Source organism: Lontra canadensis, unplaced genomic scaffold (genome assembly GCF_010015895.1).
Source record: "Lontra canadensis isolate GAN:19392208 unplaced genomic scaffold, GSC_riverotter_1.0 scaffold40, whole genome shotgun sequence".
Lineage (NCBI taxonomy): Eukaryota > Metazoa > Chordata > Mammalia > Carnivora > Mustelidae > Lontra > Lontra canadensis.
This window is the reverse complement of record NW_022631034.1, coordinates 16,805,245-16,828,899: the sequence shown is the minus strand read 5'-3', so window position 1 is coordinate 16,828,899 and position 23,655 is coordinate 16,805,245. Positions and strand designations below refer to the sequence as shown.

General features: G+C 37.6%; 1 protein-coding gene across 6 annotated transcripts in view; it reads right to left on the bottom strand.

The window, feature by feature from the left end:
* The window catches only part of SAMD13 (sterile alpha motif domain containing 13), a 52,441-nt gene extending 28,999 nt beyond the window's left edge, over nucleotides 1-23,442 (bottom strand). The window contains exons 1-4 of one of the 6 annotated variants that reach the window (XM_032870247.1): nucleotides 23,414-23,442; nucleotides 21,531-21,603; nucleotides 19,993-20,183; nucleotides 7,623-7,707 (exon numbers count right to left, since the gene is read on the bottom strand). In XM_032870247.1, the coding sequence (XP_032726138.1) occupies nucleotides 7,623-7,707; nucleotides 19,993-20,131 (224 nt within the window). In that variant the 5' untranslated portion in view covers nucleotides 20,132-20,183; nucleotides 21,531-21,603; nucleotides 23,414-23,442. Of the gene's footprint in view, nucleotides 1-7,622; nucleotides 7,708-8,885; nucleotides 8,994-9,121; nucleotides 9,443-12,482; nucleotides 12,551-19,992; nucleotides 20,184-21,270; nucleotides 21,391-21,530; nucleotides 21,604-23,413 lie in introns of those variants that run through there. The other 5 variants (XM_032870249.1, XM_032870252.1, XM_032870253.1 and 2 more) reach the window with 5 other exon arrangements.
* Nucleotides 23,443-23,655: the final 213 nt, after the last annotated feature.

Here is a 23,655-nt window from a genome sequence, read left to right as displayed (position 1 = left end):
TACTGGAAATTTCACAATGAATAGCAATTGCAATTTGCTGGAGCAGAGCAAAAGGAAAAAAAGCTATTTGTTATGCAAAAAAAATGATAAAGATAATAAAATGGACAGTATTAAGACCTTTTCAGTAGATATATAGTAAATTTGGTAACTTTATTCTCAATGATCAAAAAAGAATTAATGCTATTAGCCACATGAATTAAAAATTAAATGTCCAACAAAACGTTTTGAAGTGATTTCAAACAGAATCTGAGCTTATAAATTTGTATAGCTATAAATGGCTTGGAGTCTTGCAGAAAAAAGAAAACAGTTTTTCCATAGACATCTGGTTATATTCAGTTTTCTTAGTATGTTATGAGAAAAGACTAAAAAGGTACTTCACAAAGTGAAAGATTTTTCAGTCAAGCCACCCCAAAATCGCCTAAAGACAAAATTTTTTAACAATATCGACTGGTTCAAAATTTGAAAAACACAATTACTTTTCTTTAGCTTTCGATGAATAGTGCAACATAAAAGACATTGCCCAATTAATACTGGAAGTATGCTTTGTCTTGAAAAACTTCCAAATTTATGAAGAAATACTGTCAATTTATGGCCTGAAAAATTGAACTCAGACATAAATATTTTTAAATCTTTTATATCTGCCAAAGAAGAATTTCAGCTAGATGTGAAAAATTAAATTCTATTCTAATAACGGTACTTCAGCCACATTAACTAAAAAAAATCTGGGCTTAATGTAATTAATTCTAAAACAACTGACTAATGTTTCCCTTAATGCTTTATTCTACTGTATGATATTCATGTTCAGTTTTCTAAAGCAGACTCTTGAAATGTTATGGGTATCATTGTTAAATAATCATTATATATTTGGAAATGCCATTGCAATGTCATATAATGGAATTGTGGGGGAAAAAAAATAAAATACAAGGAATATAATGATGTGTATTCTTTGCCAATGCTTGTTGGGTAAGTCCTAGAAGTTTACAAAGATCTACTATTGTTCTAATTCAAGATTTTATTAAAGCAAATGAGTGCTTGCCAAATTTTCAATGAAGATCAAAAAATGGCACAGTATATTATATTTTCTCATTGACATCACACTACATGTGAATGAACTAAATTTATACCTCCCTGAGGAAAAAAAAAAAAAAAGAAGCTGATTTGTGACTCAACCAGACAGGCACAAAATTTGAAACTGAAATTTTTCAGAGTATACAATCCAATGATAGTATGCAATAATAATTTTACATTTTTCTAACATAAAACAATTTTAAGAAAAATTTGAAAACTGATATACTGACATTGATAAACTTAGTTGTTTATAAATTTATATAACACCACTTTGAATTCAATGTTAATTACATTGAGTTGGTATAAGTTTTAGTAAATTTATTTAACTTGGAAAGACATTTTGAAATTGATATGCATTTGTTTCAAAGTCAAATAAAATCTTCCAAAAAAGAAGAACCAGTTGTGTCAATGTATATGCATATAACACGAAAATAATTTTTTGGTACTTGATTCATTTATTGGAACTTTTAACTATGCTTGGAATTATCTGGATATGTGATTCTATTTTTTCAACTGTAAATATTATGAAGTCTAATACAGATCAAATATTTCCAATGAAAATTTTATTTCCAAATTGAGATATAAGGGATAAAATACAAAATGGATTTAGAAATTTTAGTATAAAACATGTAAAATACCACTTTAATAATATGGTTTCAACCTCCTGGAGCTTTAGTTTTCTCATCTGTAAGATGAGAATAATAACATATGTCTTAAAATGTTGTGAGGATGACAAGTCTTACACGAAAGTACTAAACATATGAAGGGACTTCATAAACAATATCCTTGCAAAACTAAAGCTCTGATCAGAAGTATGTGGCCAGTGAATAAGGGTTATTATCCTAGACTTCTTTGGAAATAACCCTTTGTGACAGTACTTTCCCATGTAAAGCAACTATATTTTCCATGTCTGGAAATAAAATGAAAGCAAAACAAGCCCCAGTTTTGGCAGATCTCAGAAACAGCTGTAAGGGTCTACATCTTGTGCCTTTTGGGATTCTATTACAATCTAACTCTACACTGTCCATTAGGTTAACCACTAACTATTTGTGGTTGTAATAATTAACTGGAACTTCTGTTTCTGGTCAAGATGGAGTAAAAAGGCCCAGATTTATCTTTCTGCCTAAATAATGAAAAAAGTAGAAAAAAATACATAAAAGAATGACATTCAAGACACTGGACATAGGTAATAAAGGACAGTGATTCCCAAGAGATGGAAAACAAGCAAGGTAAGCTCTATTCACTACTCCCTGAAGAAAGAGTTCACAGAGAAGAGTCCTAAAGACGGAGGAGAAAGTTCTCAGCAGGAAAACTTTGGAGATGCACAGAGGCTTTCTCAAGTACTCAGCAGAGCAATGATTATCACATACATGTGAGGAAAACTAACTGAGTCTGGGGAAAGAACCACCCCAAATAATTAGAGAGCACAATCCTCAGGGATTATGCAGGGATGGGAAAAGTGCATGTCTCCATCTACCAGAGAGGAAAACCTCATAATTCATGAGCACTGGCTAGAGTACAAAGATGGGTCTTGCCTCAGTAAGTGGGGAAAAATACCCTTAAACTAAATGAAGCTCTGGTCCTGCTAACAAAACTTAATAGGATCAAAAATTGTTTCCCAGTAACCTATCTGCACCCAGGACAGAGATCAGGGATATTTATAATTCCTATAAAAATACCCAGTACCCAAAAACATAAAAATTCATAATATCTGACACTCAAATCAAAAGTTATCAGGTATCGGGATGCCTGGGTGGCTCAGTTGGTTAAGCTGCTGCCTTCAGCTCAGGTTATGATTCCAGGGTCCTGGGATCGAGTCCTGCATTGGGCTCCTTGCTCGGCAGGGATCCTGCTTCTCTCTCCACCTCTGCCTGCTTGTATGCTTGCACGTGCTCTCTCTCTCTCTCTCTCTGACATATAAATTTAAAAAAAACAAGTTATCAGATATGAAAAGGAATAGAAAAATATAACCCATTCACTGAGAAATCAGTCAACTGAAATGGACTGAGAAATGACAGAATTAGTAGACAGGGACACTGAAATAGTTACAACGACTATACTTCATATGTTCAGAAGCAAGAGGAAAAACTAAAAATGTTAAACAGAGATATCAACATATAAAAATAAGACCCAATTTGAACTTCTAGAGATGAAACCTACATTGTCTGAAATGGAAAACACAGTGAGTGGGATTAACAATAGATTATACATTTCAGAAGGAAAGATTAGTGACCTTGAAGGCAAAACAATAGAAACCATCCAAAACGAAACACAGAGAAAAATGAATGAAAAAAAAACCTAGGGTATTAGTGAATTGTGGCACTATATCAAGTGATCAAATACACTATAATTGGAATCACCAAAGGAAGAATGAGGGAAACCAAAAAATAATGCCTGGAAAACTTCTAAACTTGATGAAAACAGCCGATAGAGCCAAAAAACAAAACAAAACAAAATTCCAAGCACAAGAAAGATGAAAAAAACTATACCACATCTCATAATCAAATTGCTTTAAAATCAATGATAGAGAAAAACATCTTAAAGGCAGACAAAAAAGAGACACATATAGAAAATGAAAGATAGGGAAAAGACTAAATGTTTTCCCTCAGGAAACAAAACTAGTTTGTCTAATCTTACCACTTCTATGCAACTTGTTAGTGGAGATCCTATTCTGTGCAATAAAGCCAGTAAAAAAATAAAATACATTCACATTGGGAAAGAAAACGTCAGATTCTCTTTACTTACAAGATATAATTATCTATTTTTTTAAAGATTTATTTATTTATTTGACAGAGAGAGAATGGGAGAGAGCACAAGCAGGGGGATCACCAGAGGGAGAGGAAGAAGTAGGTTCTCCACTGAGCAGGAATCTTGATGCAGGGCTCGATCCCAGGATCCTCAGATCATGACCATAGCTGAAGGCAGACGCTTAACCAACTGAGCCACCCAGGTGCCCCCATAATTATCTATGTTAAATATCTAATGGAATCTATCAAAAAGTTACTAGACTAATAAATGAGTTTATCAAGATTGTAGAGTATAAGGTCAATATGCAAAAATCAATAGTATTTCTATATACTATCAAAAAACAATTGGATATTAAAATTTAAGAAGCAATACTATTTATAATAGCATGAAATTATAAAATTATGTAGGGATATATCTGACAAAAGATGTGCACGACATACAGATGGGAAACTACAAAACATCGCTGAGAGAAATTACAGAAGACCTAAGTAAATGGAGAAAAATATTGTGTTAATGGGTTGGAAGACCCAAAACTGTTAGATCAATTCTCCCTAAGTTGATCTATATAATTCAATGCAATGTCATCAAAGCACCAGCAGGTGTTTTTTGTTTTTGTTTTGTTTTTGGTAGACATTGACAAATTGATTCTAAAAATCCTTTGGAAATACAAAGAACCTAGGAGAGACAAAATAAGTCTGAAAAAGAACAAAGTTAAGTAGATAACACTACTTGATTTCAAGATTTGCTATACAGCTATAGTTATCAACTATGTTATATTGGCATAAATATATACAAAATTATGAATGGGATAAAAGTTCCAGAAACAGATGCACACATATATAGTCAATTATTTTTCAACAAAGTTGCAGGAACATTTCAACAAACAGTGTGGGAACAATTGGATATTCATAGACAAAAATCCCTACCACCACCACCACAAACAGAAACTAATTTAATCTTTATCTTATAACATACACAAAAATTTACTCAAAACTCAGTCCCAAATCTAAGAAAATGTAAGTCTTTGCAACTTTAGGTTAGGCAAATATTCTTAGACATGACACTAAAAGGACTATTCACGGGGCGCCTGGGTGGCTCAGTCAGTTAAGCATGTGACTCGATTTTGGCTCAGGTCATGATCTCAGGGTCATGAGATGAAGCCCCATGTTGGGCTGTCATGGGCATGGAGCCTGCTTAAGATTCTCTCTCCCTCTCTCTCTGCCCCTCCCCTCCCCTGCTCTCACATGTCTGTGCATAGTCTTAAATAAATACATACATAAATAAATCTTAAAAAAATAAAAAGATAGGGGTGTCTGGGTTGCTCAGTTGTTAAGCATCTGCCTTTGGCTCAGATCATGATCCCAGTGTCCTGGGATTGAGCCCGCATCAGGCTCCCTGCTCAGCAGGAAGCCTGCTTCTCCATCTCCCATTCCCCCTGCTTGCATTCCCTCTGTTGCTGTCTCTCTCTCTCTTTCTCTCTCTCTGTGTCAACTAAATAAATAAAATCTTTAAAATAAAATAAAATAAAATAAAAAGATAAACATTATTCATAAAATAAAAAATTGATAAACTGGAGTTCATTGGAATTAAAAATTCCTACACTTTGAAAGACACCTTAGAGAGAATGGAAAGACAAGTCACATACTACTGGAAAATATTATCAAATCATGTATATAAAGGACTTGTATCCAGAATATACAAAAGTTATCTACAAAATAGACATAAATAACTAGCCCAATAAAAAAGATGAGCAAAAGATTTGGACCATATTTTACTTAAGAAATATGTATGGATGGCAAATAAGCACATGAGATACTCAACATCTTTAGTCATTAGGGAAATGAAAATGCAAACTATAATATCAAATATGAAAAAGACTGATCATACCGAGTTCATGAGGATATGGAACAACTGGAATTTTTATACAATGCTGGTGGGTATTTAAAATAACAACCAGTTGAGAAAACAATTTCTAAGTTTCTTAAAAAGTTAAATATATACCTGCCGGATAGCCCAGTCATTCCATTCCTATATATCCAAAAGAAATGAAAGCATATGTCCACACACAGACCTGTACACAGAGTCAAAGCAGCTTTATTTGTAATACCTAAAAAATGGAAACAACCCAAATGTCTATCAGCAAATGGATGGATAAACAGTGAACAAATTGGTGTATATCCATACAATGAAATATTACTCAGTAATAAAAAGTAATGAACTACTGATAGACACTATAACATGGGTGAATCCCAAATTAATTATGCTGGGTAAAAGAAACCACACCCCCACACTCCCCTCAAAAAGGTACATTCTGAATAATACCATTTATATAAAACTCTAGAAAAAGTAAACTAATCTACAGTGACATATAGTATATTAGTGGTTGCCTGGGGATATGGCGGCAGGGAAGAATAGGAGGGAGAGATTATAAAGGCTTACGATGAAATTTGGGTGGTTATCTTGATTGTGGTAATGGTTCCACAGGCATATATGAGTATCAAAACTTATAAATTTTATACTTTAAATACATGCAGTTTATTACATGTCAATTACATATCAATAAAGCTGTTAACTTTTAAAATTGCTTAAAAGTTCAATTATCAGTTACATTAGTCACATTGCAAATTTTTAAACAGCCACATGTGACCAGTGGCTACCATTTTGCACAGCGCAAGTGAAGAACATTTCCATCACTGTTCAAAGTACTAGACTTACTGGAGAGCACTGATCTAACTCATAAAGGAAAAAAAAAAGGCGCATCTCTTTCTTTTGTTTCTCTGGTATTTACCAACTCTAAACTTCAAGAATGGGATAAACGTGCCAGCATGGCACTGATATATACATTACCCAAGAATCTTTAAAAGCAGATTTTATTAAGTTTATTTTAATGTAACTTTGCTGTGAAGCAAAATATACCCTCTACTCACAATCACGTAGCACACTATTCCCTCATTTAGATATCATAACTTCTATGCATTATTTATTTAATTAGTTTTCTCCAAAGCTTAAGTTGAAGGCAATTTTAAACTAAATGACATGGAAAAAATGGAACAATAACACTCTCTTGGAACTTACTTTCTCCTGGTAGTCCAAGTGGTTGTAGCTTCAAAATAACATCTAAATAGGGATATACATATTTTTTATATACTCACAGATATCCTACAAGTTACCCTGAAATATGTAGCATGTTTCAGAATATGCTACATAATGCAACTAAATTTTCCTTTCTAAAAGAATCAAGCATATAACTCACCACAGAGTTTCAAATGTGAGAACAGACATGAAAATATACTATGTTATGTACTGAAATGTTTCACATTCAAGGATCAGTTCATAAAATTAGTAGGACACAGTTGTTCAACTTTGTATTCTAACTAAAGCTTTTTTCTTTCCTTACTAAAGGTCTCAGTTTTGATAGAGGTGATTTTATTTAAAAAGACTCGAATTCTCTATTTGGCCCCCACCCTTGTAGCCAATGGACTTGGAAGGCAGAGTCTGTTTGCTCAGTGTTTTGTTTCAATATACAGAATGTGGGGCTGAGATCCTCCATGGTTCCTGTTCCAAAGCCTGACACCCTAACCCTTTATGCACAGTTTGATGCCTGAGACATCTCTGTCTTAGAAATGAAATAAAGAAAAAGGCAACCGGGGTTGTGGGGGGAGGGGGAGGGAGTCTGGTGGCCAGTGCAGACCACGCAAAATCACCCCCAAACAGTATATTGTAGTAGATAAGCAAGAAGTATAAAAATAGAAACCAAGTCCCTCTGTTGTTTGCAGAAGCAGAACTCACAAGCCAGTTTCACTTACTTTTTTACACCGACAGAGCCATTTTCCTTGTTTTCCATGTCAACAGATAGCATGGGAAGGCTGCAGGGTTCCTTTACTTCAGCAACTAATCAATAAGGGAGAAAAGCTTGTGTTTAATTCTTAGAAAGTGAGAGAAGAATATATATTCTGAATCGGAAACATAGTGGTCCCTTTTACAGCTCCACACCAGTTCACGTATGTTTGTTTAAACCTCCAGTTCCCTCAGCGATAGGAGAGATGTGATTAAACCTAAAGAACTGGAGGAGGCGGATTGGGGTGCTTTCATCTGTACTGGCACTCCCTGCCTTGACAATAAGCATTTACAAATGAAATTGAATCCTCCTTCAAAACAAGTGCTGTGTGAACTGGCACAGCTTCCCCTGGGTGCCAAGCTCTCACTTAAGACATTGCAACTCATAAATGAGTCAAAGTCAAGAAAAACAATCACCCTTTTCCTGCCCCTTCAGACCACGGGCTAGGATTTTTTTATTTTCTTTTTTTTTAATTGTATTTTTTTTTGTTTGTTCACTCACAAACCTTCTATTTTTTCATTGCAATGCAAAAGAGCACTTAAAGCTTTTGTCAGCAAGTATTCCCCTACCTCACATATGCTCAACGAAAGCCTCAAAACCTGTCTGTGAGATGGCCACGCTGTGGTAAAGCTGGAAGCTCACAAAAATGTCAGATATCCCTTAGCACAGAAGGTTGGTGCTGGGGTGTGTGTGTGTGTGTGTGTGTGTGTGTATAAGAGAGGGGAGGCAGCTCATTAGATTTACGTAAAAATCACCAAAACGTCCAAGGAGATACAGTAGCATCTATCACTTTGTCTTTTTGTTTAGTAGGATGAGGACTGTGAAAAAATAAAAAACCCTCCACAATTAATATGCAATTAGCAAGATGAAAAAGCTATGAACAAAACTGCTTTAAAAAACTAGTTCTGAAACGTGCTTGTTTTACAGCTGAAGCCATAAATTAAATACATTTCCTCTCAAATTACTTTATACTTCGGCACTCCTTCTCTAGGGATTACTCTGACATGACAAGTGCATCATTTAGTATATTCACAAGATTTTATCACTGTTCGAGAAGTAGATGATTAACAAATAATACTATTAAGTGTGGGATAATCTTCACTTCTGATACACACACATACACACACACACACGTGCACGCGCACACACACACACAACTTCCAGTTGCTAAACCACTTAGATCATTCATAGAGAAATCCAACATTTAATAGACATATAGATATTAACATACATTCACACACCGTTACAGAGTAGACAGAAGATAGTGCTGCTGCTCCATGCCAAAAGAATGATTTCACTTCAGTTGGAAACTGTTACACATTCACCATTTTCTAAGCATCTCAGAAAAAAACAAAACAAAACAAAACACTAACAATGATACTCTGTAACACCATACTACATTGTCTTATTATTATTATTATTACTATTATTATTTTCTTTTTGTGGAAGAGTAAAAAGAAAACCTACCTAGAAGCAACTAAAACATGTCATTTTTTATAGGCTTATCAAGAGCAGCCAAAGAAACCCCAATGTTTTCTTTCACAAAGTAGGCTGGCAAAGGAATTCAATAAGGAGGTACAATTTGACACAGTGAAATAAAACCAGGCTGGCTCTCAGCCAACATGACGTTAGGAATCACACACAAGCTGCACCAACTGCCTTCTGGTTCATGGCTGACTTTTTAAAGCTACAGTGTGCCTGTTCACTTTTGCTAACTACCTTCAGCACAATTAGTGGAAGTGAATGAATCAGGAGTCCAAGAACTGCAGAATTCTCCCTGCACCTGTCTTGTAAAGAAAAACCTGCAGTATCGATAGCCTCTTATTTACTCTCTCCCCCCATCCCCTTCATGGTTGCTGCATGATAGATCCTTGCTGTTGTTCTGAGCAGGAATGTCATGTTTTGAAAACTATTTTTCTCCCCCATGGGAGAAAAAAACAAGAGAAAATAAGAGAAAGAACCTAGCACTACTGGCTACAATCAGTAAATACTCAGGAGCTGCAGACCTGTGTTACACTTTCTTCCTAACAGAGACTCATGGACAAAGTTCCCAGGGCTGGCTTTTAAACAATCTCTTTAAGAATAAGGAAAGCACTGCCCAGCAGAAAATCCTTTTCTTCATTATGCAGGAAGTAACATATTTCAGAGGATGCAAAGTGGATGACCAGATCTTTTGAGAACACCTACATTCTTTTATTTTGGCATTCAACCTACCATATGAAGTCAGCCAAAATGAAAAATGAAACAAATCTCATTCTACAAAAACAATTAGTTCTGGGAGGTTTAATCTTAACTGTTTATTCCAGTTGCATACAAAGAGTAATTCAACAAATCTAACTAACACTATCCATGAGCACCGGGTCCTATATTAGTTACATATGAAAAAGAAGATACTATGCCAACCTCCAAATTCATAGTATCTCCGCCCATTCAGGAAATGGGAAGGTGGCATAGGGAGACTAGGCATGATCTTTTAATTTACCCTGGTCAATCTCACAGTTCCCTTGCTTGGCTGGAAACGGCTGAATGGAAACATTCCCATTCCACAAATATGCCATAGATACACAGAAAGCATACATAGCTTTCATCAAAATAAACAATCAATATTTGGACACTTTTAAATCAAGATGTCAACTAAACTACTTAAGATAGGGCAGAAAGAATACAGGTTCCCAAGAAGGATTGTAGAGAAAAAAAAATCATCTGCTGCTATATGACTGCGTAGAATTCAGGAAGAACTGAGGAGAAAGTAACAGGTCTCCCTTTTCTTTAATAATTTTTTAAGGGCCCTAGAAGAAGATCAGAAGTTATAATCTAAATTTGCAACCTGAATTTCAAAGTCAAATTTCTTTTCCCCTCATTTATTCCAAGAAGGACATTAGAAATGTTTAACTTCATGAAAGATCATCACTGAGAAAGATTTCAAATGCTCTCTCTGCCCATCTTCACCATCCCTCCTTTGAAAAAGCAAATGATAATTTAGGGACAAATTCTAAAAACAACAATAATAATAACAACAATAATTTAGGGACAAATTCTAAGTGTTCATTTATTTTTGAGGACCATTTTTTTGAGTCTGGTCAAACAGGGGAGTCTTATCACCACTGATCAAAATGATGAACTCTTCTCTAGATAGAGAGCCCTTTCACCAAGAGATTTCATAATGCTTTGGGAGTTGATCTGAAATTCCTGAAATGTGCTCCAACTAAATTCAGATGGGCTGGGGTGTGAGTCCTGGGGGGAAGGATGGATGGGAAACGTGTCTCAACAGCACTGTCACGCCAATGGCTCAGAACAAAATCAGGTCAGCTCTGAATCTTGAAAGGAGAGGCAAAGAAAATCTAGTTACACGTAACTTTTCCTTAAACACCCCTACAGGAGGAAGGTTTCTGTGAAGTTTCTCCAAGATTTTCTTCCTACACATAGAGGACATCTCCTTCTCTCTCCTCTGCTGTGATTAAGTTTGCCTGTTAGATAAGGGTAAAGGTTTCAGAAGGTGATGTAGGAAATCAATCCCATTTTATGGTGAAAAAAAGAGCCAAGAAAGCATTCTAAATTCTAACAAGGACAGGTTTCACCCATCAGCTAGTTTCCAACTTTGGAATAAATCGACATTTGTGGGTATAAGTATATATACTGGTACTCACCCACTTCCTCCTTACTCTCTCCAACAAACTGATTTAACTCTCTTCTCCATTAATAAAAATGATGCGTATGTATATTGTATATGGTACGTGTATACAGCCTGTAGGATAAACAAAATGTGTGTATGTAATGTATGTTTATGTGATGTGTATGCTGTGTAATACGTATGGTATGTGTTTGTGGCGTGTGTAGAGTGTAGAGTGCATGGTGCGTTTTTATGGGTGCGGGTGTGTCGTGTGTTAAGTGCAGGGTGAGAGAGACAAACAAGATCTTCTGATCCATTATTCTGATATTATGGGATGCGCTAGAGTAACTTGGGAGATCCTCGTGTTGGGATTCTGAAGCAGAACTTTCGGGCACACTTGAGAATGGGCTGAGGAGGGGAGATGAGTCAGCAAGGGCGGGAAGCTGGTGCCTCTGATAGAGCTTCTTTTATTGTTCAGGACTCATTCCCCCATCCCAGCCCCCACCCCGGGAACCGGCGGTGTCCCAAAGGACCCACTCGCCCTGCCTCCCGTCAGGTAACCGGCCCGCAGGAGTGTCCAGCCCACATCGCAGAGTGCAGACCTGGGTCCACGTGGCTGCCGAAGAAACCTCGAGAAGTCGCCGGAGGGCAGGGCCGTGCTCACCGCGTCCCTAAGGGCGTCTCAGGGGAGAGGGAGGAGCGGCCTGGAGAGCGAGCGGTGGGGCAAGACTGAAGGCAGGAGAGGGGACGCCTGGAAGCCTCTTGGATGAGCGGCGCCGTCCGATAGACAAACGACTCGCTGGTGGCACCGGCGACAAGAGGGGAAAGTTTCTAAGACTTTCAAGAAGAAACCGTTCGTCTTTGAGTTTGGGGGCTCCCCGGGGAGCCCGTCTGTGGAAAGGGAGTGTGGGGGTGTGGCGCTCGCTGGGCGCCCAGCCGCGCCGTGCCACCACCCAGTCCCATCCTGCGAGCTCTGCCCCGCAGCCCGGCGAGCCGCAGCTCTCGGCGGAGCCCGGCACGCTTCTAACCCCAGTTCCACTCCAGAGTGACACATTCCACGCTCGTGGGTGCAACAAGCTGCGGGAGCACCGGACACACAGCAGTGACGAGGGAGGGCAGGGCGGTTTTTATTGTGGTTTTCTTCGTTTCCTTTAATCCTGGAGAGGGTAGAGAGTGGCCGCGTTCCCAGTGCCCTCGCAGCACGAGCGTATCACTTACCTCCCCGCATGGCCGGCGCCGGGAGGCTTTCCCCAGCGCAGAACTCGGCGGCCGCCACGCGCCCAACCCGGGTGCAGCCGGCCGGGCGCGCGCGCGGCACGCCGGGACTTGTAGTCCTCCGCGGGCGGGCGGGGCAGGGGTCCGAGGGCTGGGGCCACCAGGAAGCGGAGAGGTCGGGAAGGGAGGGCGCAGGGCGGGGGCCGTTTGAAAGTCGGGGACGGCATTTGCAACAACTTAAAACCTCCAGGGAGCTGGGGGAAGGGAACATTCTTAGAGAGAGTTTTAAATTGGGGGTGTTCAGGCCAATACCATTATCGCCCGGTCTTATTGGCTCACGACCTTTTGAACTTAAGCTGGGTTTGGGCGGTGATGACAAGTAGACATTTCCCGAGCCAAATTCATATTATTTGGGGCCTTACTCTTCCTTCACTCCGAGCACAAACGTGGGGTGCTCTACTTGGAACACCTTTGCTTTCGTTCACAGAGTAACTCAGCTGAACCCCAGGGCATGTGAAGGTAGGGTGACTATATCGCACTTTACATTTGTAGAGCACTCCACAGTTCACAGAGCACCCTTCATTCGGTTCCTTTTGTTGAAACGATAGAACAACACTGAGTTAGGCAGGGAAAAAAGTAAGGTGCAGGAAGTTTTTTGTATCCGCTTTATTCATTTCCTTTTCTAACCTTGCTCTCAGCAGCTGGGAGAGAAGGAGGGCTTTGGGCAGATGTGGTGGGCGCCGTAAAAGAAGAGCCTGCCCTGAAGGACTCTCTTGAAATAGCTGATGGGTGAATCCTTAGTAAGGAAATAAGTAAAATCAAGGAACCTATGGGTTGGAAGAATGGACCGGGAAGCATAGAGACAGAATGGAAGATTGTGATCAGGCTAGAGGCAATATGGAAAAGTGGTAGATGGATAATGGAGGGAGGAGGAGGAAAGAAATGGCGTGGTGGGGGGAGGGGTGGGGGGGTGGGGAGAGTGGTGGATGGGGGTGGATGGGGGCAGGGTGTAAAGACTGACTAGAAGGTTGTGATGAGACTAGAGAAAATATGAAAATGTTGTATCAGGGAAAAAAAAAAAAGCAAAAAACAACGGGGATTTTAGAAGCCAGATAGAGCTGGGATCCTGGTGTCACTTTGGAGCTAGCTTTATGAACTTAGGTAAGTTATTTGACTTCCCCATACCTCTTTTCCTCATCTTTAAAATTTCAATAATAATAACTCCTACTTTATTATGTGGTCATACAGATTAAAAGAGATGGGAAGCATTTAGTATAGTGGCTGCCATATAATGAGCACTGGATCACCACTATACTAAATATAAATAACATGTTATTTATAAATACTAATAAATACTGTCATTACCTCCTTTTGTGGAAATATCAAAAGATAAATGGGAGTAGAAGTTCCAGTTGGGAGGCTGTGACAGTATTCTAAGTCACAGGTAATACGAGCTTAAACTACAGTAATAGAAAGGGAGCAGATATGAGACATTTCTAAGGCAAAATGAACAGGGAGCAGGGCGATCAACTGAATGTGGGCTCGAGGACTAGGGTCCAAAGATAAATGTCACTTCGAGAGTGACTAAGTGAATGATAGGTACAATGGATGGAATAACAGGTTTTAGAGGAAGATGACTAGTTTAATTTTGGACATGTATAATTGAGGCTTTCTGTGTATGAATGACAGAATGTCAGTTGGAAGTGTGGACTTGGGTTTTCTGTGTAGAAACAAAACTTTGAGAATTAATTCCTTACGAGAGTGAGTTGAAGACCTCGTGGAGTGGGAAAAGGAAGGGCAGGGGCATCTGGGTGGCTCAGTTGTTTAGACATCCTGCTCTTGATTTCTGCTCAAGTCATGATCTCCAGGTTGTGAGATGAGCCCTGCTTGGGACTATGCTCAGCGGGGAGTCTGCTTGAGAGTCTCTCTCCTTTTCTCTCTGTCCCTCCCCCTGCTCTCTCTCTCTTTCTCTCAAATAAATCTTTTTTTTTTTTTTTTTTTTTTTAAACGAAAGGCATTGGAGATGGGCAAGGGGAGGGGAAGAGTCAATGACACCTGGCAGGAACTGCAGAAGTGAAATTGGGAAAGCTGCAGGAATGCCACGACTCGGAAGCCAAGGAAGGAAGGAGAAGTGAAGAGGAGTTTATTAACAGGTCAAATGCTATAGAGAGGTAGCCAATGACAATAGAAAAGCAGGTTACTGGATTTACAGATCCAGTCTGCTGGGATGGATCTACCTCCGGGAGTTGTTTTGGAAATTTACCAGAGTGATTTTGCTTGTTCCAGGGACTGGGGAGGGAGAACTACTGGAATGTAGTTGGTGGAGCCAAAGATGCCAGGTATCTTGGAGTGCCCAGGCTAGTACTGCATAGCAAAGAATTTCCTGCATTTGGTGTGACTTGATTATTCTACTGTCCATTCATGTAGATGAAAAAACTATTTACATTTACTGGAGCCTAGAGTCTCTTTTATATGTAAACATAAAGTGTTTTTCACATAGTTACAAGATGTATTGACTTTTCCTGGAATGCAGTACGTTGAATGGTAATACAGTGTTTGGAATTTGAATCACCAATACAGTTCATTTTATGGCTGTCCATTTCACAGGGATTCCACAGATGAATGCAGGCATCTGATTGCTTCATTGCGTCTTTTAGTTTAAGGATGCCTGAGCAGTTCCATAATGAATCACACATTTACTTTTTCCTTTATATTACAGTTAAGGCATCACTTTGAATTTTTTAAAAAATTATATGTGTAGGTAGTTTATGAACTTTCCTTTCACAGTGTTAAGGAGCAGATTGCCCTGTATTTATTATGAAAAGAGGCATTACGTTTGACAAGGCTGAGAATCATGTATTTGGTCAGTTGACAAATGTCTTTTGAGTGCCCATTATGTACTAGGCACCTTTCTAGATACTTGAGCTACATAAATAAATGAAATAGAAGTTTACTGCTCTTATGGAGCTTATACTCTAATGGGAGTGTGGGAAGAGGCAGACAATAAATAATAAACATAAATTAAGTAAGTAAATTCTATGGTATATTAGAAAGTGTTTTGAAAAAAATAAAGTAGGATAAAGGAGATTGGGAAGACAGGAGAGTGTCGGTTGAAAGGTTAAATATAATGATCAGGATAAATTTTATTGAGAAGATGACATTCAAAAAACAATTTGGAGTTGGTAAGGGAATGACTGTGTAGACTTCTGAGAAAAGAACATTCCAGGGAGAGAGAACAGTTAGGCACAGGCCACAAGGCGAGCGTGTGGCTGGAGTTTTCAAGAGACGGCCAGGAAGTCAGTGTGGCTGGACTGGAGAAAGCCAGGGTGAGAAAGAGGAGGACTGAGGGTGACCACTGGGTTGGGACAGGTGATATAAAGCTTGGAGAGTGTAACAAGGACTTGGACTTACACACTGAATGAAATGGGCAGCTACCAGAGAGTTTAGAGCAGAGGAGTGACGTGGTCAGACATATTTTGGAAGGATTATCCTGGCTGCTGTATCTAGAAGGGATCATAGAGAGCAATGGAGAAAGCTGAATGGTCAAGGAGAGATTGCGGTAACCCAGGCAAGAAATAATAGTGGCTTGAACCAGAGTGGTAGCAATGAAAACTGATGTGGGAGAGGAATCACAAATTCCAGAAGACTCAGTGGAAGAGTTTCAGGGGTTGGGGAAGCCTGGAACATGGAGACAGATAAGCAGATGTTTGGAGCCTTGTGGGAAGGACACTTTGGGAAAAGTCTCCTAACATTTCTTTTACTTATTTTTTTATTTCTTGAAGTTTTCCTTGATGTGTTTTATATTATTTGATATATGAAGATTCATACTAGCAATACTAACTTCATTGCTTATGAAGCAGTTGTATATTCTTTGCTGTCATAAAGTGTCTCTCTTTGTCTCATTTAATCATTTTTTTAAAAAATGGTTTATTCTATCCTACTTGAAATTATTTTAATGAGATATTTTTAACTTTATCTGTTGGGTCTGTATACATTTGGAATGCTTGTTCCTTTGTTTTCTCTTTTGCTTTAAGATCTGTTTTCTTCATTCTCGTTTTGCTTTTTGTTTTTATCTTCCTCTGTGTAGTAGTTATCTTTTGCTGTGGAACAAACTACCCCCAACCCTAGCAGCTTAAAACAGCACACACGTTAACCTTGTACATTCTGTGGGTCAGGAATCCTGGCATGGCTCAGCTGAGTCCTCTGCTTCAGGTGTCGTGCTGGGCATCATACTCAGCTGAAGGCTCCCGTTGGGGAGGATCTGCTTTCAAGCTTCCCCACATGGTTGTTGACAGGATTTAGTTCCTCTTGGGCAGTTAGAGAGCCTCCGTTTCCTGTCACGTGGGCCTCAGCATAGGGCCGCTCACAACATGGCAGCTGGCTTAATCAAAATAAGTATGAGAGAAGAGGCAGAGAAAGGGTGTCAGCAAGATGGAACTCACAGTGTTTTAAAAGTGCAACTTCGGAACTGAAACCCATCACTTTGCCACATTCTCTTTGTTAGAGACAAGTCATTACATCTAGCCTACACATAAAGGCATGCTACCAGAAGTTGGGGATCACTGGTAGCCACTTGAGAAGGCCACCTACCACTCTCTAGCAATTTAGAAGTGTAAAGTGTATTAAATTATATGTTTACATTTATACTTCTTAGTTTACCTTAGAAATGAAATGATGGTGAAAGACGATGAAATTAATCTACTTAGACTATTTTCTTCTCCCCACCCTCCCCCTTTCTGTTAGTTTGGAGAGCAAACATGATTCTTGTCTCTCTCTCTATTATCATCAAAATATTATTCTTTATATTACATAATTTTTCTTCTGTTATAGCAATTATATTTCATTTTATGGCATAGAATCCTTGTTACTTAAATATAATCTCATGTACAAAGAGATTCAGAGCTCATCACCAAACCTTTTCTACCTCGTGACTTTCTCATTCATGAATTCATTACTGTTACTCATCTGTTCATTGCCCTGATTTTTTTTTTGCTGACAGATTCTTCAGAAGTTCATAAATGTTATGCTTCTTGAGTTCTTATGTATTTGAGAATTTCTTTTTCTTACCATTACATATGAAAGGTTAGACCAGGCATAGAAATTTTTTTTCTTTAATATTCATTAACCACTGTTCCGTTTTCTCCTAGCATCTAATATTGTCTGATTTCGTTTTTGAGGATGACATCTTTCCTTTGGCCTGGATGACCATAGTTGTTTTTTATTTTTTTTTATTTTTTTTTTTTTAACAGTCCTTGAAGTTCCAGAAAAAAAAGCTTTTGTTAAATTTTCTTGGAATGTGGTGAGCCCTTTCAAAATGTAATTTTAAGATCTATTTTATTTCAGAAAATTCTTCTATTATGTAAATTTTTTTGGTTCCATGTATTCATTCACAGCTTCAAAGATAGCAGTCATTCCTGTCAGTTTTCTCTTGTTTGTTTTCTGCCTTTCATCTTCCCCCTCGTCACTTTCATTCTGTGTCATTTTCCACTAAATTCTATGTGATTTTTTTCAATAGCTTGCCCTCCATGTCCAATTTTCTTCTGTTTAAATTCTATTCCTTGATGCTCTCAGTGTGATTTTCAGGAATTTAGTTTTTTCTACTTCTTTCCTCTACTTTTCCAGATTTCTTGTATTTTTACTGTTGCATGGATCCTATGCTATTTTTTTTCCCTGACCTTTCTTGAAGAAGTCGAGGAGATTTATCAGTTGATTTCATCAAGAATAAAGTGAGCATCTTGCCTTGCTTTGTTGACCTGTGTACTGTTTGAATCATCCGTCTAAAATGTAAACCAGAGTACTGAGTGTTGATGGCTCGTAGTCTTTGGTCAGTCATTCAGTGATGGATAAGCTGGGACAGGAGGAAAATCTGCTGTGAATAAAGAAGAGAGACATGGAGAAAGAAAGTAGGGGAGGCAGAAGAGGGAGAGAGAGGATTTTACTACTTTTTTTTTTTCCCCACTTACTTATTACTACCATTTTTAAACAAAGTATTCAAGTGACTCATAATAATATAAGAAGCAATTTTAAAAACTACTCAATATCCAAATGAAAATAAAGTATCAACACCAGAGGAGAAACAAAAATGAAGATATATAGCTGCAGCATCCTACGAAGTTGTTAAATTAAATTATGGCTGAGTTTTTAAGCTTCCTAGCAACCAAAGCAAGAAAAAATACATAATTAAAAAAAAAAAGAAAAGAAAAAAATACATATTTGATATATGGTTTTCATTGACTCTAAATGAAAACCTATGAGTTATTCAGGGGGAATATTTTTGTCATGTTTGGTTCTGAAAAGAAATCAAAGGGAGCAGGGTTCTTAATGAATTTGATTAGTAAATACAAAGGTGCCATTCATTAAGCTATTTCTTACAGCATTGTTTAATGAAAGGTGAAAATCTGGCATCTCCACGTAGTCCAGAGAAGGCAAATTCCTGTGGTTCATATGTAGTGGGATCCAAGCCTATTTAGAAGATAAAATCTTCTCTTTGGAGGAGTAAATAATGTCTTTGGGTTGAAATGTGTCCTCCAAAAAAAATATGTTGAAGTCCTAATCCCCAGTACCCTAGAATGCAACCTTATTTGGAAATAGAGACATTGCAGATATAATTATTTAGATGAGGTTGTACTGGAGTAGGAGGTATTCTTGTAAGAAGAAGTGAGACAGAGAGAAAGGTGCTGTGTGAGGACAGAATCATAGAGGGAAGATGAAGGGAAAGACGAGTTATGTGGCCTCAAGCTAAGAGACATCTGGGGCTGCAAGAAGCTGGAAGAGGCAAGGAAGGACCCTTCCGTAGATGTGTCAGAGGGAGGCTGGTTCTGCCAAAACTTTGATTCAGACTCTGGCTTCCAGACTATGAAAGCATACATTTCTGTTGTTTTAAGGCACCAAATTTGTGGGACTTTATTATGGCAGTCTTAAGACGCTAATACAGATAGACTGCATTTCATTCAACAGTGTTTTATAAAAATTAGTTCTCCCAACCAAGATTTGATATTGGCTACTTTGATACTGGATATTGACATTTGGTGTTGGATGGTAGAACGTTTGTTAAGGGACTAAAGGAGGTCTTGTGTGCTGATATTGAAGATGAATCCACATGCTTTAAATGAAAAACCTGTAAATATTGTTAAGGTTAACATTCCTTGTGAACATTGTTATACCTAAAATTCACACCTAGAATGCTGGTGAAGGGTCAAGTGTACACTTGAAAACAAATTCAGGGTTTTGTTTTGTTTTTTGAACAGTGTGGGATCTGTTTTATCACATGAAATAAATAAACGTTGCTGAGATGATTTAGTCTAGAAAGTTTACAAAACACGTAATACCTGCTCCTTACTGTAAGAATTGGACTGACACAGGATCACAAGCCATACATCAGTTAGAAAATGCAGGATAATTTTAGTATAATTCATAAGCCAGTATTTATAACAATGAGTAGATAGTAGATCAAATTGTTGTTGAAACTACCCCTAATTATTGAAAACTCATCATTGGGATACAGAATACTTACCCTCATGTTCTTCATAGTGGGAAGGATGTATATGCAGACTTCCCCAAAATTGTCTTCCTTCCTTTCTTATTTCTTCCTGCCCAGAGATTTTTATTCCCAGGCAGATGGTACTAAGAAGCAAAAATTTGTACAGTCTCATCCCCTTATCCAAAGGTCAGATTTTTGGACATTCTCCAAAACACAGCAGCAGTCTAGAGATATGGAAAGAAGGGGGTAGATCTTGAGATTTAGAAATAATCATAAACTCCTGAATTAAAATTATGAAGTTTGCAGTAGAGATAAGGCCACTTGGAGGCTGACTTAGTAACATGAGAAAGACACACTTATCAGCAGATGTAGGGTGATTGGTTTAGCTACAGTAATGAATGTTATATATTGAGATTTGTGCCCATAGTGACAGCTGGACACAGAATTAGACATCTAGGAACAGGGAAGAATCCAGTGTTAAGTTTTGTATATTCTAAGGTATAAGCAATTTGAAGTAATAAAAATATTAAAATAAAAATAGATGAAGCACTTCTCTTACCCTGAAGCATTTAACATAAGTGATAAAATATATAAATCATTTGTTAGATATATGGATAAATTTAAAAGTAAAATGAATGTTTAACATGGTAAAATAAATTATAAAGGAAATAAAAATGTGAGGAAGGAGATAGAGAATATAAAAATATCCATCGCATTTGAAAAATAACATAATAGAACTTCTAGAAAGGAAAGATGAAAAGATTGAAATTAAAAACCCAGTGGAAGAATTGAAAGTGGAGGAAACCATAGCTGACAGAGAATTAGGGAATGGGAAGCACGGATTGGGAAACCTTACACAAAATACAGCGCAGAGAGAAAACTGCTAGGAAATACGACAGAGACGTTCATTCATGGAGGATAGAATGAGAGAGCTCAGTATGCCTCTAATCAGAATTTCAAGAGGAGATAATACAGGAAAGAAAAAAAAAACAATATTTGAGGACCCAATTAATGAGGCATTTCAGAACTGATGAAAGATAGTAATCTGAGATTCTAAAACCCAGAGGACCCTCAATGAGAAATTTAAACAGACACAGACACAGACACATAATCACCTAAACACATTGTTGCAAAACTTCAGAATGCCAAAGACAGAAGATATTAAAATTATCCCAAAGCCGAAAATACAGTTTACTAATAAAGCAATAACAGTGAGACAGGTGAATTCTGAATAGCAAAAATGGAAGACAAAAGATTGTGGGAAAGTATTTTAAATGTGCTGACGGATAGTAACTGAAATAATTTCTTTACCCATTAAAACTGCTCATCAGAATAAGTTAGATTATGCTGTAGTAACAAATTAAGGCTGAAACCTCTGTGGCTTAACGAAAGTTTATCTCTTGCATTATGCATCAAGGATAGGTCAGAGTGTGCCCTGCTCTAGACAGTCACCGAGGGACTCAGGCTGACAGCGGCTCTGCTCTTTCTAGCTACATTACCCAGGGTTACATGAGCAATGAGATCATTTCAGGGGGGAAAGAGGAACATGGAGGAACACAGATTCTAACTACCTTTTTCTTGAAGGGAAACATTTTTTCTAATTACAGTCCTTTGACCAGAACGAGTCACAAAGTCCCACACCATCTGCAAAAGAGAGTGAGAAATGAAGAGAATTATATGGATATTTAGTAAATACTAACTTTCTCTACCAAAACTGTTTTTCAAAATGGGGATAAAATAGAGGTAGTTTGGATAAACACACACACTGAGAAAATTTAACACCAATAAACTCTTAATTAAAGAACTTCAAAGAGTGTCTTCAAGAAGGAGGAAAATGAGGCATGCCTGGCTGGCTCAGTCAGTGGAACATGACACTCCTGATCTTGTGGTTGTAAATTTGAGCCCCACGTTGGGTGTAGAGATCACTTAAAACTTAAAACAAACAGATAAACAAACAAACAAAAAACTTTAAAAATTTTTTTCTAAAAAGAAGGAAAATTACCCAGTAGGAAAGTTTGAGTAACAAAAACTGATGTTGAGTAAAGGAAAAGGCCCAATGGTTGGATAAATCTGAATACAAAAAATACAAATAATAAATAATAAAAGTACAACTTGTGGAATTAAAAAAATAATAGATTTTAAGGTAGAGTGATGATAGGAGTTAAAACATTCTCACATCCTTATATATTTGGGAAGGTTATAAAGATTATAAGTATAGACTCTGTTAGGTTAAGCATGCATATTCTGATTTCAAAGGAACTACTTAATGAACAAAAATAAAGCTTACAGTTACAAAACTAGAGGAGGGAAATTTTTGGAATTAAAAAATTGAATAAATTAAAATAAGGCAAGAAGAAAAAAAACAAAAGTCAGAACAAATAGAAAGTTTAAAAATGGATGATAGAGACAAATTAAAATGTATCAATAAAAGTAAGTGGACTAAACTTCCAGTTGAAAGCAGGTTGTGAGATTGAATTAAAAAATCAAAATCTAGGGATGCCTAGGGGGCTCAGTCGGTTAAGCCGCTGCATTCAGCTCAGGTCATGATTCCAGGGTCCTGGGATCGAGTCCCGCATGGGGCTCCTTGCTCGGCAGGAAGCCTGCTTCTCTCTCCACCTCTGCCTGCCACTCTGCCTGCTTGTGTACGTGCCCTCTCTCTCTGACAAATCTTAAAAAAAAAAATAAAAATCTATGTCTGAGCTGGTTATCAGAGACATACCTAAAATATAAATAAAGAGGAGTTGGAATTAAAGAGATATTTTAGGCAAATATTTAAAAAAAGAGTTGGAGTATATCTAATCATATAAAATATGTTAGGGCAAAAAACTTGATAGACAAAGGAGATCCTTCAGGAATGATAACAAACTTAATTCACTGGGAAGATAAAATGACTCAATTTTTACATACCTAATAACATAGCTTCAATAGCATAAAAGGAAATGTGACATAATTACAAAGAGAAATTGTCAAATTCTTCACTATAGGGAATCATTTAAATGTATCTTTCTCAGTAATCGATAGATAAAATATTCCAAAAAGCATGAAAGATATGAGTAGACAATACAGAAATTGAGTTTATCCTTAGAACAGAGAATAGTTTAACCTTTGAAAAATCAATTAATGTAATTCACCAAATTATAGGTTAATGAAGAATAAACACATGCTCATCTCAATATTTGCAGACAAATCGGTGTATAAAATTTAATATTCATGTTAAGACAAACAAGCAAACAAACAAGCAAACAGAAACTCTTAGTCAACTAGGAATAGACATTACATCACTTGAGCTGATAAAAAATATTTGCCAAAGACTCACAACAATTTTACTCACTGGTGAAAGGTTAGAAGCATTTCTTTAGAAATCAGTAAAATGGGAAGAATGTCTGCAAATGCTATGTCTAGCCAACACATACTGGAAGTCCTAGCCACACAGTTAGAAAAGAAAAGGGGGCACCTGGGTGGCTCAGTGCGTTAAGCCTCTGCCTTCGGCTCAGTTCATAGTCTCAGGGTCCTGGGATGGAGCCCCACATCGGGATCTCTGCTCAGCAGGGAGCCTGCCCCCCACCCCCCCGCCACTGTCTGCCTCTCTGCCTACTTGTGATCTCTCTCTCTCTGTGTCAAATAAATAAATAAAATCCTAAAAAAAAAAAAAGAAAAGAAAAGGAATAACATGTTTTTTTAAAAATTACCATTACT